Source organism: Pelobates fuscus, chromosome 9 (assembly GCF_036172605.1).
Source record: "Pelobates fuscus isolate aPelFus1 chromosome 9, aPelFus1.pri, whole genome shotgun sequence".
Taxonomy (NCBI): domain Eukaryota; kingdom Metazoa; phylum Chordata; class Amphibia; order Anura; family Pelobatidae; genus Pelobates; species Pelobates fuscus.
Window position 1 is genome coordinate 3,981,566 of NC_086325.1, and position 19,091 is coordinate 4,000,656.

At 43.6% G+C, this 19,091-nt stretch overlaps 1 protein-coding gene across 1 annotated transcript in view; it reads right to left on the reverse strand.

The window, feature by feature from the left end:
• Positions 1-3,424: 3,424 nt before the first annotated feature.
• The window catches only part of LOC134572991 (mucin-22-like), a 42,570-nt gene continuing 26,903 nt past the window's right edge, over positions 3,425-19,091 (reverse strand). The window contains exons 5-11 of the mRNA XM_063432345.1: positions 18,535-18,694; positions 15,285-17,255; positions 14,670-15,122; positions 9,459-14,618; positions 4,877-5,062; positions 3,612-3,730; positions 3,425-3,439 (exon numbers count right to left, since the gene is read on the reverse strand). Coding sequence (XP_063288415.1) covers positions 3,425-3,439; positions 3,612-3,730; positions 4,877-5,062; positions 9,459-14,618; positions 14,670-15,122; positions 15,285-17,255; positions 18,535-18,694 — 8,064 coding nt within the window. The remainder of the gene's footprint in view (positions 3,440-3,611; positions 3,731-4,876; positions 5,063-9,458; positions 14,619-14,669; positions 15,123-15,284; positions 17,256-18,534; positions 18,695-19,091) is intronic.

A 19,091-nucleotide genomic window follows, 5' to 3' on the forward strand; every position in this document is an offset into this window, starting at 1 on the left:
ACAGCTAGCTTGAGGGAAAACAGGGTTACAAGGCGGTTCACTGAAGGTGGGTTTGCGCTGTGACATTATGGGGACTTGGTAGGAGTCCTTTTCTTTAGGTAACCGCGATCTGCGGTTAGACGGAGCAGGTTTGGGAGTAGCTTTCCTGGAGGTAGAGCTCTGAGAGTCCATTGCGGACATGAATGACTCCCAGCTGTCCAAGACAGTGCTTTTCTCCTGTAGCTTCCGGTATGCCCACTCCTTGAAAAGTAAGTTGATGACCGAACGGACTTTGACAAAGTCGCTGTTGTAGGTTTTAGGCTTAAGAGCAAAAAGAAGTTCACAATCCAGTCTGAATGCTGTGTAGGAGGAACGGGAACCATCAAATCGGTCAGGCATCACAACAAACGGCTCTGGATAAGCAGGTTCTGGAACTGGGCGTACTGTGCCTTTAAGAGATAAAACTTCTTGCTGCAACTCCCAAACAGTCTGGGTCAGGCTGGACACTTGCTGCGCAAGAGGGGTTAGCATCTTCCTTATCTCTAGGGTGAGCATTGTCCTTATCTCTGTGGACTCCATAATGGTCAGTTCAATCTGTCAGGCTTACCTTGCTGGGAGTCCAGTGTGCAGAGATATGCTCACACTTGCAATTAAACACAGGCCAAGGAAGAACTCACCTGGCCTGTGAGTCTGTGCACGGGGGCTGTTCAGGATAACCAGGTCAAAGTACAGACAAGGACTAGAGCAGGAGAATCGTCGTGGGTAAGCCAGTGGTCAGAGGATACCAGAATTCAGGATAAACGAGTAGAGAGCCGAGGTCAGAGGATGCCAGAAGTCAGGGTACAACGAAATAACAATCCAAGGTCAGGAGAACACGGAACAGCAATACTCGAACCAGAGTCATTGAACTGACACTGCCCTTAGGGAGGGGCAGTGTCTTATACCTTGTTGATTAGGTATCAGACATGGCATGTGACCTCTGGTCGAGAAATAAATCCCATAAATGACATGGCATGTGACCTCTGGTCGAGAAATAAATCCCATAAATGACATGGGCATGTGACCTCTGGTCAAGGAATAAATCCCATAAATGACATGGCATGTGACCTCTGGTCGAGGAATAAATCCCATAAATGACATGGGCATGTGACCTCTGGACAAGGAATAAATCCCATAAATGACATGGCATGTGACCTCTGGACAAGGAATAAATCCCATAAATGACATGGGCGTGTGACCTCTGGTCAAGGAATAAATCCCATAAATGAAATGGGCATGTGACCTCTGGTCAAGGAATAAATCCCATAAATGACATGGGCGTGTGACCTCTGGTCGAGGAATAAATCTCATAAATGACATGGGCGTGTGACCTCTGGTCGAGGAATAAATCCCATTAATTGACATGAACGTGTGGCTAAATAGGAAAATCAATAGACGACACAATTACACCCAGGATGTGTGGAAGCTAGCTCCACAAATAGAAAGACACAATAATAAAAGACATAATCCTTTGGAAAAAAAAAAGTGATCCTTAATTAAGGTGCAGAGTAAATGGATGATGTTTCATTCCCCCCCATGGCCTTTATCATATTATATTATATCACTGTATGTTCGGGTTGGAGTTCGGTGTTCGGCGATTTAATGACGCGTTTTGAAAGGCTGCCGGGCAGCCAATCAACAAGTGTTTGACTTGTGTTCCCTTAGAAGCCATCACAGCTATGCCTACTAATGGCATGGCTGTGATTGGCCAGTGCAGCATGTGACCCAGCTAGTAGGGGCATGTCTATTAAGCCCATGACGCACGAGTGGGGGCTTTTAAACTAAAGGGAGGAACCTATTGCCCCCCCGGTCCTCACCCCTGCGCTGCGAGTGGGGGCCCTAAATAACAATAAGGGAGGGGACCTACTGTCCTCCCCCCGGCCCACACCCCTGAGCGGTGGGTGCGGGCCATAAATAAAAATTGGGGGGGACCTAAATAACAATAAGGGGGGGACCTATTGCCTCCCCGGACCTCACCCCTGTGCTGCGGGTGGGGTCCCTAAATAACAATAAGGGGGGTCCTACTGTCCTACCCCTGGCCCCCACCCTTGAGCGGTGGGTGCGGGCCATAAATAAAAACTGGGGGGGACCTAATGTCCTCACCCCCGGCCCCCACCCCCGAGCGGTGGGTGGGGGCCATAAATAAAAATTGGGGGGACCTAATGTCCTCCCCCCGGCCTCCACCCCTTAACGGTTGGTGGGGGCCATAGATAAAAATCGGGGGACATTATGTCCTCCCCCCCGGTCCCCACCGCTGCGTGGTGGGTGGGGGCCCTAAATAACATTAGGTGGGGACCTACTGTCCTCCCCCCAACTCCCAACCCTGAGCGGTGGGTGGGGGGCATAAATAAAAATTGGGGTGGGGGGGACACCTAATGTCCTCCCCCCGACCCTGAGTGGTGGGTGGGGTCCATAAATATAAATTGGGGGGACCTACTGTCCTCTCCCCCGGCCCACACCCCTGAGCGATGGGTGGGGGACATAAATAAAAATTAATAAAAGATAAGCTACACTCACAGTATTCTTGAAGGCATACGTGACAAATCGCACGCCATTGCTGTAGACATTTACCATAACTGGTGCAGCAAACTGAGAAAGCAAAACTTGTGTACCTGTTGCGACTAGGAATGCTTTTTTTTATAAGTTTCGTGCATGTGGCAAGGAAAAGTGTAACCATAAATCACATGCGTAAGGACAAAAAGATGTGATAACATGAAAAGCGTGACCGTAAAAAGTGTGTGTAAGAATAAGTAAAGATTAACCATCACTTGTGTGAATAATAAATAAAGAATGCATAGCCAGAACTGTATACCCGAGGAAGCGTAAATGCATATCCATAACACGTACAACCATAGCTCATACATGTGAGGCCACTGAGAAATACGGAACCGTTGTATGTGGGAAGCAAGTGAGAATACGTAATCACATCTTGTCAGAGACCTGGATTATCGACAGCATATGAGAATAACAAACTGTTCTTCAATTGGAAAAGGTCAGTAAACCAGTCTTCCAGTGTGACTTGATTAATATTAAAATAAATATTGTGAAACATCTTCATTAGATTGTTCCTAATATTAAATGGATATCCTTGGACTAGGGAACGCAGGAGCATTACAGCAGGTACTTAACTTGAGGAATTACTGGGGACTCTATGGATACGATGTCTCTGTCGGACTAGCAGGACACTCTGTTATGGCATTTCCAGTGTTTATAAACCACTGCTCTAAGCAAGGATTATGGCTTTGGTATTTATATCCACTCACCCATGATTAAACCTTCCAGTCTTTTACATACAGCTATTACTCAAATACTAAATATACTTCCCCTAAAAAGTCATCTGTCCCCCAGTACATCCAGCCAAAGACTAAACCCCAGTGGACCCTGTTCACCATAGATAGTTACAGGTTCAAGCCACGAAGATCTGCAGTCAATACATACACATGTAAACCAGCAGATTGCTATATGATCCACAAACTATTATTAAAAAGTAACTTCTAAATGCTATAATTAGACAATCCGATAATGTTTTACTTTATGGCATATCAGACCTGGCATTATATGGAATACATCATTAATTCATTCTGGGGTCTTACCTGAAGTTTAAATTTACGAACAAATGTTCTATATTGTTCACTTGTTTCATCTTGTAGTTCATCTGTATATCCCTCATTGGTAATTCGGACAACGACACCAATAGTGAGTTCCACAGTATCTAATAAGATATTAAAAGGAAATCGAGTGGATTCAAATATTAATATAGCACCATAACTCACAGTGCTAAGTATTTTCATACTGTGTTTCCCTCAGATAAAGAATGTCTGTGTTGTGTCTTCAGACACTGTGCTATGATTGAAGATCAGATGGAAGTCCTGCACAATCTAGGCTTCTTTGGGTGGTTAGTTTACACCCGTAATATAGTGCTGTCAGTGTCCTATCTTCACGTTTATATTCTTTTACTATAATATCTCACATTTAAACAAACCGCTGGTGATTTCTACTGTTCAACGTGTAAGTTTAGTTTCAGTTTGTTCATTAGTTCTAAACAAAAATTACATTTTGGTTAATCCTGAAATGTGTTCACATATCTGTTAGTTTCGTCCGAAATTCATAAACATTTTAGCCTATTCAATTCATTTAATTAAACCATTAATATGTATCGAAATAAATAAATCCTGTTTGTAAAATTAAAATATGAACAAACAAATGAATTGACTTGAAATTAGTTTAGTGACCTATCCGTTAATTTGTTTATATAGGAATTCATAATTTTTTTTTAACAAAATGAATGAAATACAGAATTTTTCTTCATTTTGCTATTCGTTCAGAATGAATATATCTAATATTTGCCTTTATTCCATATCTCCTCTTTTATTCATCTAAATGTTTGAGCTGTTCTACCCGATGCCAATATACCATATCTCTTATATCTCTGAATGTTATTCAGCAAAAAGAGAAAAACAAACAAAAAAGGTGAATTGAAATGGCTTAGCGATGTATAAATATGTAATACTTTACATCTTTCAGATTATTTTGGAAATATCTGGAATTTATCCAGTTTTATTAAGTTAGCATTAGGTTCATTGTAAATACAGAAATGTTATCAGAATTTAGTGATAGAGCCTACGTTCTTGTTTTAGTTACCCTTTCATATCATGTCTACTGGTGACTTATTTTGAAATGTTATTTTCCTACGGTCGGATTTCAGTACAATGGCATCATCTCCAAATGTACTACGTTACCATCAATGCATTCCTATTCCTGCTTCTCATTTGAGCTTTGGGCAATATCAGAAGAATTCTCCTCCATTGGCCATCTATGACAATTTTCTAAACCTGGCATACCTATGGTAGACACTTACCTACTGTAATGGTACTGTTAGCATACTGGCAGGTTGGTCCATAGAATTGTGTAGGGCAGGAACAGATGCTATTATTGATAAATCCTCCATTCTCACAATCTCCTGTTGAATTCTCACACCAACGACCAGCATAACCTTTGTTGCAGATGCATCTTATTCCATCAAAAAATCCATGTTCCCCGCAGTCTGGAAAATATATGTACACATATAGATTAAACCTAAACCTCTCAAAACTGTACATATTGCTTAACAATGACATATCACCTTCTCCATGTAGGATAATTAAAGGAGCACTTGAAACACCCCAACAATTACATCCACCTAGAAACATCCAATGGTTCTGAATCAAACAGGATTTGTGCAGTTGCACACAAACTGGGATATCTGTGGGTGGACCTGGCCCAACCCTTGTTACTTGTGTGAAGGTGGTACTTCAGCATTAGTATATCGGTTCCATTCATAGTTGGTCAAAAGTGATATTGCTAACGTGGAAAAGACACTTCTACAACAATGTTATGCTGAGCCAGAGGTCCAGGACATGGGCACCATGGCTGTGGTGGTTATAGTGCTTAAAGTGCCTGGGAGAGAGGGGGGACGGACTCAGTGTTTATTCATTGTTTTTGAGCCAAGGATGATTATTATTAGACTGTACCAACCCATAGATCACTCGTGTTAGGAAGTATAAAGAATATCTTCCAGAAAAAATAAAAACCCTATAATATTTATTGCAGAATAAGGATGGTATTTTTTACATGACTCAAACCTTTCATAGATGGCAACCTTAATTGATAGCAAGACTTAAATATATATTACATGCAGCCCATGCAATAGGCAGAGTAGGGCCTTGGCACTTGTGCTGAGCAAGGCTGAATAGATTGATGGATATAGAAAGGTAAAGGGGCATAGAGAAAAGAGGGCATGTATAGGTTGGTGTAACAGTTGCACTTCAGCCATTTTTATTTTTGCAACTATCCCCTCCTGTTGTTTTTCCCTCCCTCTCTAGTTGGGTGGCTTATGGGGCTGAGCAGCCGGATCCTGAGAAAAGAGCAGTGGAGAGGAGGTGAGCCCACGCCCCACAGGAGGTGGCCGAGGTAAGTGACCAGCAGGGGGGAGAGGGGATCCAGACAGAGTAGAGGGCAGCAGAGAGGACAGAGGGGACCCAGAAAGTGCAGAGAGCAGACCGGGGGGGAAGGGGAGGCAGAAATAGTGGTAGGATACCCAGCAGAGATGTTGAGGGAGCAGAGGGACCGGAGGGAGAAGGAGAAAAACCAAGGGGCCCTTCCAGAGGTAAGTTGGTCCCTGGAAGCCAGATGAAGCCCAGAAACAAGAGGAGGTGAAAAAGGGGCAGGAGAGGAGACAGGGGGGACAGACCCGCGGGAGCCTTCCTCACAGGCAGAGGAGGGTCCCGACACACTGGAGGACCCCCCCCCCCCGGCCCCTAACAGTGGCCTCACGGGCATACTTACCACTGGAGCCCTGGACCCAGCCTTGCCATCCCGCCGGCCGCCCACTGGCCCACGATCCACTACTGGAGGTCGGGGTAGGCTGTGTAGGAGATGCCGGACTTGAGGCTGGAGCCCGCCAGGTAGATCGCACATCCAGGAGTAGTAGGTGATGCCTCGGGCCCGGACTCCTACTCCTCAACCGGGCCCGAGGAGTAGCATCAGGGGATAGCCTAACCGGCGGGCGAGAATGCCGGTCGGTGCTAGTGTGGCTCCCAGGGGCAGGGGCCGCAGGAGAGGCCCCAGGAGTAGGTAGGCCGTGGGGGGCACCCACACCGGCAGCCATACCTGGATTGAGGTGAGCATATTGCTCACAGAGTTGCCGGCCACCAACGCTGCAGCAGCTCTGAAGGAAGCCAGAATATCCTCAACCTCCATCCCTCAAGCTGGTAAAACCGACAGGCCCAGGCAAACAGGAGCAGGAGGACAGGAAGCTGTTTGCTGGCCCGAATCCCAAGTGGCACTGAAGTAAGACCACCCCCCACTAACTCACACACCATATAATCCCACACACACATTCATACACAACCAATCGCAAGCATCTATACCCACACTCATACATGTGCCCTTGTCTGCTTAGCTGAGCTATCTCCCCAGGGCCTTGTCTCTCCCTTGTGTCTGTGAGTTTTGCCGACAGGTTTAAGGTCTTACCTACCTAGCTGCACTCAGGATTCTAGTCTCTCTCGGCTAACCTGATGTAAGTGGGACCGGTTCTATTGCAAACATTTCTGCTTTTATGTGTTTTACTGTCAAAATCTCACAAATAAAGAATGCCAAAAAAACACCTTAATTTTCATCAAATAAAAATATCTGAATACTCAAATTTTATACATTTATTAACATGTATTTTACTTAATTTGTGAAAAAGTCAGAAATATTTTGAAACCTCTTTGGTTAGAGAAGATGACGTCTGACATTAGGCGCATCGAAGCCTTGTATTATTTTTCGCCACACTTCGCCTCGATTCTATGGAACTATTTTCGGCTAGGGGACCATGCTGTTACCGGTCAACGTGGTCCCTTGTTTTGGTCCACTTTGAAAATGGCCAGGAGAGTGCTTTTTGAAGGGAAGGTATCTGAGGCTAGGGGGAACAAATGCTGCCTGAGAGCCAGACAGAGCATCCTGTAGTTCGTCCGCCAGAGCCCTAGAAAGTTGACCGGCAAAAGCACAAAACACCCTGGAACTGTTTTAGGCATAGGACCACTTGTGCGGCCGGTCAGAACTTCAACACGGTGGCGATTCCCCTGTACTGCATGGATCGGAGTGCAATTTGCACAACTTGGCTGATCATATTAGGGGTGTTTGAGGATGTATAATGTGTGCGGTTATTATGTATTTTTATTATGTTTTTGGGGTGTTTTATGATTTTGTGAATATTTCCCTGTAACTGAGAGATAATCGAATTAAGGTCCTTTAGACTCAATTATCTCTCAGCTACAGGAATTAAGGGGAGGAGTTTACATATGAGCCTGAAGGGAGACTGTGTATTGTGGGTGTGTTCTACATAATATATGACCATAATAAAACCAGTTCTACTTCACCCTTCACTAAGTCTCGGCTAGTGTTTGGATGAGACAGCTATACGGCTATACTCTCTGAAGGAGAGCTTGATCACTTGAAGCTGTACTGTTCCAGGGTGGGAAGAGACGGCGGGACCCTGGCCAAGCTGCGGCAGCTAAATGGCTGAAAGTGCTTATGGTGTCCTGGTGAATGCTAGGAAGTGTGCTTGGCGAAGGTACCTAGCCGGTGTACCAGGTGGTCCGCCACATTCAGCCTCAATTTTTATCCTAATGCTGGTGTTGTGGAGAGGGACCCACACATCATCTCCATTATCTTTGACTTCCCACTATCTCCGCAGATGTTTTTTTTTTTCACATTAATCTCCCAAATTGTAATACATACCAAGAAATATTGTTGGTACACATTTTTATGGCCACAAAAATATGCATTGCAAGGAACTGGAAGAAGGTAGGCCTCTTACCATGAATAGAAATTAAGAACCAAATAGACTATCAATACAATATAGAGGTGAGTAATTGTGGCCAGATGTACAATCAAGTATTGGGCCCATGGAGAAAATATTATGATGTTGGTAGCCTGTGATCTGTGATTCTCGCCTCTGTGGAACCCACTTTCCCTCCCCCCCCAAGCAAACTTAGTGATACTGTATGCAGGGTTGAAATGCTGTATGTTTTGTAGTTTTTTTTGTAGTTTGAGTATGAAGTGGATATGTTTTAACAGCATTGCATTTGGTTTAAACCACAAGACAGGAAGATAGGAGATAAATATGGTATAGGGGAAATACAGATGAGGAAAGGGCAGGAAGAAGAGTAGGGATGGGGAATGGACGGCATGAAAGGAAAAGAATGAGAAGGGAAAGAAGGAATCGCTGTCTTAAAATATGTTATACTGTAATAACTGGTTAACTTGACCATATTCTTCTTTGCTGAAGTTTTCCCTAACCTCTTGCTCTTTCTCTTCTGTTTATCCTGTGTTATTGGTAATAATTGTACTGAGTAACAATTTATTTTTATATCGTTCTTTATGGCTGTCCTTTTGTTAAATGGAAACTATAGTGCTAGGAAAGCAAAGTTGTTTTCCTGGCACTATGGCTCTCTATATTGCCCCCACCCCTCGTGCCCCCATCCCCACCATGGTGCAAAAGGGGCTAAAAACATTTTTGGTCACTTACCTGATTCCAGCGCCAACATCCCTTGGTGCTGGTTCAGGCTATGCCTTTTCTCCTTCCCCACGAACATTAGCCATTAGGGGACCTTATACAATGGCCGTGCTTGTATTAGAACTTCTCCCTTAGTAAAGCATTATACAATGCTTTCCTATGGGATTTTTAGTGATGCTGGATGTGCTAATGCACTTCCACCTGGAAGTCCCTCTAGTGACTGGTAGCCACTAAAGGTAGAGTTAACCCTGGCAGATTATTTCAATGGTAGCCCTGGAAGATTATTTCAATGAGCTACAGTGGTCTGGGTGTCTATAGAGTCCCTCTAGGATGATGGAAAAACAAAGATTTATAAATATATAAAAATGTGTATACATATTTTTAAACTATTGCACATTACCTTCTTCAGGTGTTGTTGAGATGTGAGCATCTTTGGTTGTAGTAAAGTCATCATAAACACATGGTGGGCAAGTAGTACCCGAGTGATGAGTAGTCAATGTTCCCCCATCCTGGGTAGGAGTTACAGAAGCTGTACTGATTGATGTCGTCGATGTTGTCCATGTTTCAGAGTCAACAATTACAATTGCTGTAGCCACTACTTTCATTCTGCTATTGGTTTGGACATGGTTTGTCTCAATTATTCTTAATCCACTCATGCTAGTTTCAGTTGTTTTTTCTACCATGGACATGTTTACTATTGAGCCATTTATTGTTGTAGCTACACTGCTGCTGGCAGTTGCCACTGCTGTTGTTGTGGGGCTTTCAGTGGTACTGCCTGTTGGCAAGATGTCTGTTGTTGTTGGGATAGCTGCTGTTGTGGTATCTGCCATGGTACTGGATGCTGTTGGACCAGATGTTGTTAAAACTGCACTTGTGCTGGCTGTTGCCACTGCTGTTGTTGTGGGACCTTCAGTGGTACTGCCTGTTGTCGAACTACCTGTTGTTGCTGGACCAGTTGTTGTTTTGGTATCTACTGTGGTACTGTCTGTTGTCATGCTATCTGTTGATGTTGGGTCTGTCGTTGTTGAGCTACTGGCCACTGTCACACCATTTGTTGCTGAAGCTACAGTGGTGCTAGCTGATGCCACTACTGTTGTTGTGGGACATACAGTGGTATTGCCTGTTATCAAGCTACCTGTTCCAGTTGTACCAGTTGCGGTTGAGCTAGTTTTTGTAGAGGTTCCAGTTGTACTGGTTGCTGTTGGACTTGTTATTGTAGAAGGTACATTTGTACTGGTTGCTGTTGGGCTAGTTGTGGTAGAAGTTTCAGTTGTACTGGTTGCTGTTGGGCTTGTTGTTGTAGAAGTTCCAGTTGAGCCGGTTGTGGTTGAGCTAGTTGTTGTAGAGGTTCCTATTGTACTGGTTGCTGTTGGACTCGTTATTGTAGAAGGTACACTTGTACTGGTTGCTGTTGTGCTAGTTGTGGTAGAAGTTCCGTTTGTACTGGTTGCTGTTGGGCTATTTGTTGGAGAAGTTAGAGTTGTACTTGATGCTGTTGGGCTAGTTGTTGTAAACGTTCCAGTTGTACTGGTTGCTGTTGGGCTAGTTGTGGTAGAAGTTCCTGTTGTACTGGTTGCTGTTGGACTATTTGTTATAGAAGTTCTAGTTGTACTGGTTGCTGTTGGGCTTGTTGTTGTAGAAGTTCCAGTTGTACCGGTTGCGGTTGAGCTAGTTGTTGTAGATGTTCCAGTTGTACTGGTTGCTGTTGGACTCGTTATTATAGAAGGTACACTTGTATCGGTTTCTGTTGGGCTAGTTGTTGTAGAAGTTCCCGTTGTACTGGTTGCTGTTGGGCTATTTGTTGTAGAAGTTCCTATTGTACTGGTTGCTGTTGGGTTATTTGTTGTAGAAGTTAGAGTTGTACTGGTTGCTGTTTGGCTAGTTGTTGTAAAAGTTCCAGTGGTACTGGTTGCTGTTGGGCTAGTTGTGGTAGAAGTTCCAGTTGTACTGGTTGCTGTTGGGCTATTTGTTGTAGAAGTTCCTATTGTACTGGTTGCTGTTGGGCTATTTGTTGTAGAAGTTCCTATTGTACTGGTTGATGTTTGGCTAGTTGTTGTAAAAGTTCCAGTGGAGTTGGTTGCAGTTGGGCTAGTTGTGATAGAAGTTCCTGTTGTACTGGTTGCTGTTGGGCTCGTTGTTGTAGAGGTTCCCGTTGTACTGGATGCTGTTGGGCTCGTTGTTGTAGAGGTTCCCGTTGTACTGGTTGCAGTTGGGCTAGTTGTTGTAGACTTTCCCATTGTACTGGTTTCTGTTGGGTTATTTGTTGTAACATTTTCTGTTGTACTGGTTGCTGTTGGGCTATTTGTTGTAGAGGTTCCCATTGTACTTGTTGCTGATGGGCTAGTTGTGGTAGAAGTTCCAGTTGTACTGGTTGCTGTTGGGTTAGCTGTGGTAGAAGTTACAGTTGTACTGGTTGCTGTTGGACTCGTTATTATAGAAGGTACACTTGTATCGGTTTCTGTTGGGCTAGTTGTTGTAGAAGTTCCCGTTGTACTGGTTGCTGTTGGGCTATTTGTTGTAGAAGTTCCTATTGTACTGGTTGCTGTTGGGTTATTTGTTGTAGAAGTTAGAGTTGTACTGGTTGCTGTTTGGCTAGTTGTTGTAAAAGTTCCAGTGGTACTGGTTGCTGTTGGGCTAGTTGTGGTAGAAGTTCCAGTTGTACTGGTTGCTGTTGGGCTATTTGTTGTAGAAGTTCCTATTGTACTGGTTGCTGTTGGGCTATTTGTTGTAGAAGTTCCTATTGTACTGGTTGATGTTTGGCTAGTTGTTGTAAAAGTTCCAGTGGAGTTGGTTGCAGTTGGGCTAGTTGTGATAGAAGTTCCTGTTGTACTGGTTGCTGTTGGGCTCGTTGTTGTAGAGGTTCCCGTTGTACTGGATGCTGTTGGGCTCGTTGTTGTAGAGGTTCCCGTTGTACTGGTTGCAGTTGGGCTAGTTGTTGTAGACTTTCCCATTGTACTGGTTTCTGTTGGGTTATTTGTTGTAACATTTTCTGTTGTACTGGTTGCTGTTGGGCTATTTGTTGTAGAGGTTCCCATTGTACTTGTTGCTGATGGGCTAGTTGTGGTAGAAGTTCCAGTTGTACTGGTTGCTGTTGGGTTAGCTGTGGTAGAAGTTACAGTTGTACTGGTTGCTGTTCGGCTAGTTGTGGTAGAAGTTCCCATTGTACTGGTTGCTGTTGTGCTAGTTGTGGTAGACGTTCCTGTTGTACTGGTTGCTGTTGGGCTCGTTGTTGTAGAGGTTTCCGTTGTACTTGTTGCTGTTTGGCTAGTTGTTGTAGAAGTTCCAGTTATACTGGTTAATTTGGGGCTAGTTGTGGTAGAAGTTCCAGTTGTACTGGTTGCTGTTGGGCTATGTGTTGTAGAAGTTCCAGTTTTACTGGTTGCTGTTGGGCTAGTTGTGGTAGAAGTTCCAGTTGTACTGGTTGCTGTTGGGTTATTTGTTGTAGAAGTTCCAGTTTTACTGGTTGCTGTTGGGCTAGTTGTGGTAGAAGTTCCAGTTGTACTGGTTGCTGTTTGGCTAGCTGTGGTAGAAGTTCCAGTTGTACTGGTTGCTGTTGGGCTAGTTGTTGTAGAAGTTCCAGTTGTACTTGTTGCTGTTAGGCTGTTTGTTGTAGAGGTTCTCGTTGTACTGGTTGCTGTTGGGCTAATAGTTGATGAAGTTTCAGTTGTACTGCTTGCTGTTAGGCTTGTTGTTGTAGACATTCCAGTTGTACTGGTTGCTGTTGGGCTAGCTGTGGAAGAAGTTCCCGTTGTACTGGTTGCTGTTGGGCTGTTTGTTGTAGAGGTTCCCGTTGTACTGGTTGCTACTGGGCTAGTAGTTGATGAATTTCCAGTTGTACTGATTGCTGTTAGGTTTGTTGTTGCAGACATTCCAGTTGTACTGGTTGCTGTTAGGCTAGTTGTTGTAGACAATCCAGTTGTACTGGTTGCTGTTGGGCTAGCTGTGGAAGAAGTTCCAGTTGTATTGGTTGCTGTTGGGATAGCTGTGGTAGAAGTTCTAGTTGTACCGCTTGCTGTTGGGCTAGTTTTTGTAGAAGTTCCCGTTGTACTGGTTGCTGTTGGGCTATTTGTTGTAGAAGTTCCAGTTGTACTGGTTGCTGTTGGGTTAGCTGTGGTAGAAGTTCCCGTTGAACTGGTTGCTGTTGGGCTATTTGTTGTAGAAGTTCCAGTTGTACTGGTTGCTGTTGGGCTAGTTGTGCTAGAAGTTCCAGTTGTACTGGTTGCTGTTGGGCTATTTGTTGTAGAGGTTCCCGTTGTACTTGTTGCTGTTGAGCTAGTTGATGTAAAAATCCCAGTTGTACTGGTTGCTGTTAGGCTAGTTGTTGTAGAGGTTCCCGTTGTACTTGTTGTTGTTGGGTTAGCTGTGGTAGAAGTTCCAGTTGTACTGGTTGCTGTTGGGCTAGTTGTTGTAGAAGTTCCAGTTTTACTGGTTGCTGTTGGGCTAGTTGTGGAAGAAGTTCCCGTTGTACTGGTTGCTGTTAGGCTAGTTGTTGTAGAAGTTCCAGTTGTACTGGTTGCTGTTGGGCTAGTTGTGGAAGAAGTTCCCTTTGTACTGGTTGCTGTTGGACTATTTGTTGTAGAAGTTCCAGTTCCAGTTGTACTGGTTGCTGTTGGACTATTTGCTGTAGAAGTTCCAGTTGTACTGGTTTCTTTTGGGCTAGTTGTTGTAGAAGTTCCAATTGTACTGGTTGCTGTTGGGCTAATTGTTGTAGAAGTTCCAGTTGTACTGGTTGCTGTTGTAGAAGTTCCCATTGTACTGGTTGCTGTTAGGCTTGATGTTGTAGACATTCCAGTTGTACTGGTTGCTGTTGGGCTAGTTGTTGTAGACAATCCAGTTGTACTGGTTGCTGTTGGGCTAGCTGTGGAAGAAGTTCCAGTTGTATTGGTTGCTGTTGGGATAGCTGTGGTAGAAGTTCCAGTTGTACCGCTTGCTGTTGGGCTAGTTGTTGTAGACAATCCAGTTGTACTGGTTGCTGTTGGGTTAGCTGTGGTAGAAGTTCTCGTTGTACTGGTTGCTGTTGGGCTATTTGTTGGATAAGTTCCAGTTGTATTGGTTGCTGTTGGGATAGCTGTGGTAGAAGTTCCAGTTGTACCGCTTGCTGTTGGGCTAGTTGTTGAAGACAATCCAGTTGTACTGGTTGCTGTTGGGTTAGCTGTGGTAGAAGTTCTCGTTGTACTGTTTGCTGTTGGGCTATTTGTTGGATAAGTTCCAGTTGTACTGCTTGCTGTTGGGATAGTTGTGGTAGAAGTTCCTGTTGTACTGGTTGCTGTTGGGCTAGTTGTGGTAGAAGTTCCCGTTGTACTGGTTGCTGTTGGGCTAATTGTTGTAGAGGTTCCCGTTGTACTTGTTGCTGTTGGGTTAGCTGTGGTAGAAGTTCCAGTTGTACTGGTTGCTGTTGGGCTAGTTGTTGTAGAAGTTCCAGTTGTACTGGTTTCTGTTGGGCTAGCTGTGATAGAAGTTCCAGTTGTACTGGTTGTTGTTTGGCTATCTGTTGTAGAAGTTCCAGTTGTACTGGTTGCTGTTGGGCTTGTTGTTGTAGAAGTTCCAGTTGTACTGGTTGCTGTTGAGTTAGCTGTGGTAGAAGTTCCAGTTGTACTGGTTGCTGTTGGGCTAGTTGTTGTAGAAGTTCCAGTTGTACTGGTTGCTGTTGGGCTAGTTGTGGAAGAAGTTCCCGTTGTACTGGTTGCTGTTGGGCTAGCTGTTGTAGAAGTTCCCATTGTATTGGTTGCTGTGGGGGTATTTGCTGTAGAAGTTCCAGTTGTACTGGTTGCTGTTGGGCTAGCTGTGGTAGAAGTTCCCATTGTATTGGTTGCTGTAGGGGTATTTGTTGTAGAAGTTCCAGTTGTACTAGTTGCTGTTGGGTTAGCTGTTGTAGAAGTTCCCATTGTATTGGTTGCTGTTGGGATAGCTGTGGTAGACGATCCAGTTGTACTGGTTGCTGCTGGGCTAGCTGTGATAGAAGTTCCAGTTGTACTGGTTGTTGTTTGGCTAGCTGCAGTAGAAGTTCCAGTTGTACTCGTTGCTTTTGGACTTGTTGTTGTAGAAGTTCCAGTTGTACTGGTTGCTGTTGAGTTAGCTGTGGTAGAAGTTCCCGTTCTACTGGTTGCTGTTGGGCTAGTTATTATAGAAGTTCCAGTTTTACTGGTTGCTGTTGGGCTAGTTGTGGAAGAAGTTCCAGTTGTATTGGCTGCTGTTGGGATAGCTGTGGTAGAAGTTCTCGTTGTACTGGTTGCTGTTGGGCTATTTGTTGGATAAGTTCCAGTTGTACTGGTTGCTGTTAGGATAGTTGTGGTAGAAGTTCCTGTTGTACTTGTTGCTGTTGGGCTAGTTGTGGTAGAAGTTCCCGTTGTACTGGTTGCTGTTGGGCTAATTGTTGTAGAGGTTCCCGTTGTACTGGTTGCTGTTGGGTTAGCTGTGGTAGAAGTTCCAGTTGTACTGGTTGCTGTTGGACTGTTTGTTGTAGAAGTTCCAGTTGTACTGGTTTCTGTTGGGCTAGTTGTGGTAGAAGTTCCAGTTGTACTGTTTGCTGTTTGACTATTTGTGGTAGAAGTTCCAGTTGTACTGGTTGCAGTTGGGTTAGCTGTTGTAGAAGTTCCCATTGTATTGGTTGCTATTGGGATAGCTGTGGTAGACGATCCAGTTGTACTGGTTGCTCCTGGGCTAGCTGTGATATAAGTTCCAGTTGTACTGGTTGCTGTTGGGCTTGTTGTTGTAGAAGTTCCAGTTGTACTGGTTGCTGTTGTGTTAGCTGTGGTAGAAGTTCCAGTTGTACTGGTTGCTGTTGGGCTAGTTGTTGTAGAAGTTCCAGTTGTACTGGTTGCTGTTGGGCTAGTTGTGGTAGAAGTTCCCATTGTATTGGTTGCTGTAGGGGTATTTGTTGTAGAAGTTCCTGTTGTACTGGTTTCTGTTGGACTATTTGTTGTAGAAGTTCCAGTTGTACTGGTTTCTGTTGGGTTAGCTGTTGTAGAAGTTCCCATTGTATTGGTTGCTGTTGGGATAGCTGTGGTAGATGATCCAGTTGTACTGGTTGCTGCTGGACTAGCTGTGATAGAAGTTCCAGTTGTACTGGTTGTTGTTTGGCTAGCTGCTGTAGAAGTTCCAGTTGTACTGGTTCCTGTTGGGCTTGTTGTTGTAGAAGTTCCAGTTGTACTGGTTGCTTTTGAGTTAGCTGTGGTAGAAGTTCCCGTTGTACTGGTTGCTGTTGGGCTAGTTGTTATAGAAGTTCCAGTTGTACTGGTTGCTGTCGGGCTAGTTGTTGTAGAAGTTTCAGTTGTACTGGTTGCTGTTGGGCTAGCTGTTGTAGATGTTCCCGTTGTACTGGTTGCTGTTGGGCTTGTTGTTGTGGATGCTATAGTGGTGCTGGCTTTTGTTGAATCAGTTGCTGTGGAAGTTAAAGTATTGATACCTGCTGATTGGATAGATGTTGTGGGAGCAATACTGGTCAGTGAAGTTGTTATGGGTATTACATTGGTGCTGTCTGTTTTAGGACTAGTTTTTGTGTTGGTATCTAATGTGGTACTTGCTGTTGTTGGGCTAGTTGCTGTGGAATCTGAAGTGGTACTGGCTGTTGATGGTACAGTTAAGGAAGCTAAAGTGGTACTGGCTATTGTCTTGCTAGTTGTTAATGAAGGACCTACAGTGATACGTGGTGTGCCTGTGCCAGGTGTGGTTGTGGGACGTACAGAGGTACTGAGCAGTGTTGGTCCAAGTGCTGCTGTGGAATGGAAAGATATACTGGGTGATGTTGGGCCCGTTGCTGGTGTGGAGATTACAGTGGTAATAGGTGTTTCAGTTAATGTCAGAGTCGGCTTTAAGGTTGTGTTTGTGCTTGCTGTGTCCATTGTTGTTGGTATAGTGTTTATAGTGCTTGCTGGTACTGTTGGTGATATATTTGTTATTGTAGTTGCATTTGGTTTTAAGATCTCTGATGTTGTTATCCCTGGTGTGATGGATGTTGTAGTTTGTGAGGTTGTTGTTGTAATTAATGCACTTTGTGATCCCGTCAGAGTCACGTACGTTGTGGTGTAAGCTGTGGGGCAGGGAGGACACGTTTCCATCTCACGGAGATGGAAATTGGGATTTTCCACATTGTATTGTCTTTGATTCATCAATTTATAATCATCCAGAGAAAATCTCACATCAGCCTCTTCTGAATCAAAATTCAAGGTTCTATCCTTCCTCCTTACCCATCTGTAATCTGTAATGACAGAAAATATAGATATTGATATATATTTATTATTAATGTACTTGTTTTTCTTTTTCACAGTACCACTATTTTTCTAGTAATTTCCTTACGATCAGTACTATGTTTTCTAGATTCTAAACTAACAGTTAATAAAACACGTTACCTTGCTAATTTAGTGTCTCAGAGCATTAAACATGTTACCCAGAAGGATATTTGTCTTATAAGGATGTTATTAATTGCCAATATGAGCGTGCATTAAATTTCTTAAACAAAAAGGTGTACTGAATATCCGTAAACAATAAACAATTAGTAACAATAAATATTTGCACATAATCATAAATATTACAAAAATCCAGGCTACCAATTAGCATTCCAAACGTGTGCAGTTATTTGAATTACATTAATTACAAAAAAATATGTGTAGTTATCGGTAATAAGTGCGGCATGCCATGCATGGGTAAATTAGCGAGAGAAAAGTTAGGAAACGTCTACTGTCCATTGCCCTAAGGGAGAAAAAGAATACAGCATCGAGAAAGCATTTTAAAGAATATAACCGGGGTGGGTACACAAGTATTTTTATTTTTGAAGGAGGGGATTATTTTTTTAAATGTTGTGCTAGAGAGAGGTCTGTTGGATCGTCACTCGATGTAGACATTTTATTGTGTTAAATGTTGAATATGTTGTAACACGTTATTTTGTTTGAAATGTATTTAAAGATATTCTGATAGATGTTGTATCAATTCCTAAATAGATATAGTTTGACTTCTAAATAATTCCTACATAATAAACAATTGGTAAACTGACAAATTCCTAAAAAAAAATGACAATTTATTCCATATAATTACCAACTGACATCTGGTGCTAGGAGGTGTAAATGAAAAGAATGTTGGACTACATAGGGTTCGGCAAAATAGAACCCCATGTTGGTCCCTGTGTTAACTGGCCAAATGAAACTTCTGAATCTCTGTGTGCCGGGTCCTAAACCCTCTCAGAGTTTCTACTAAAGTAAGAATTGCCGAGAAATTAAAGTGAAGTCAAAGTGAATTTTAAATTCATGCCCAAAATAGCCCGGCTGACATGACAAATTGTTCTCAGTTTAAAAACTGAACAAAAAATATTTTGGCCTTGGATAAAAATGCACTTTAAATTTCAAAAAATCTTACTTTAGTGAATTGCTCCGTCTGTGTTAGACTTGATGCAGCACCCATGCTGTGTTCAATCCCTGGGGTTAAATTTGTGTATTGAGATTAGGAGTTTATTGCTAAAGGAACACTCACAGTGTAGCGGTTACTGTGCCCGGTGCGCTGAGTTCCTCCCATAGTGCGGGTCACATCATCTGTGAGATCCATAAGATCTCTGCATAGAGCTAAACCAATGGTGCTGGTCACCTCATCTGTGAGATCAAGAAGATCTCTGCATTCAGCTAAAACCGATGGTGATGGTCGCCTCATCTGTGAGAGCCAGAAGATCTCTGCATTGAGCTAAACCAATGGTGCTGGTCACCTCATCTGTGAGATCCAGAAGATCTCTACATTGAGCTAAACCAATGGTGCTGGTCACCTCATCTGTGAGGGCCAGAAGATTTCAGCATTGAGCTAACCTGATTGTGCTGGTCACCTCATCTGTGAGAACCAGAAGATCTCAGCATTGAGCTAAACTGATGGTGCTGGTTACCTCATCTGTAAGAGCCAGAAGATGTCAGCGTTGAGCTAAACCGATGGAGCTGGTCACCTCATCTGTGAGATCCAGAAGATCTCAGCATTGAGCTAAACTGATGGTGCTTATCACCTTATCTGTGAGAGCCAGAAGATCTCTGTATTTAGCTAAACCGATGGTGCTGGTCACCTC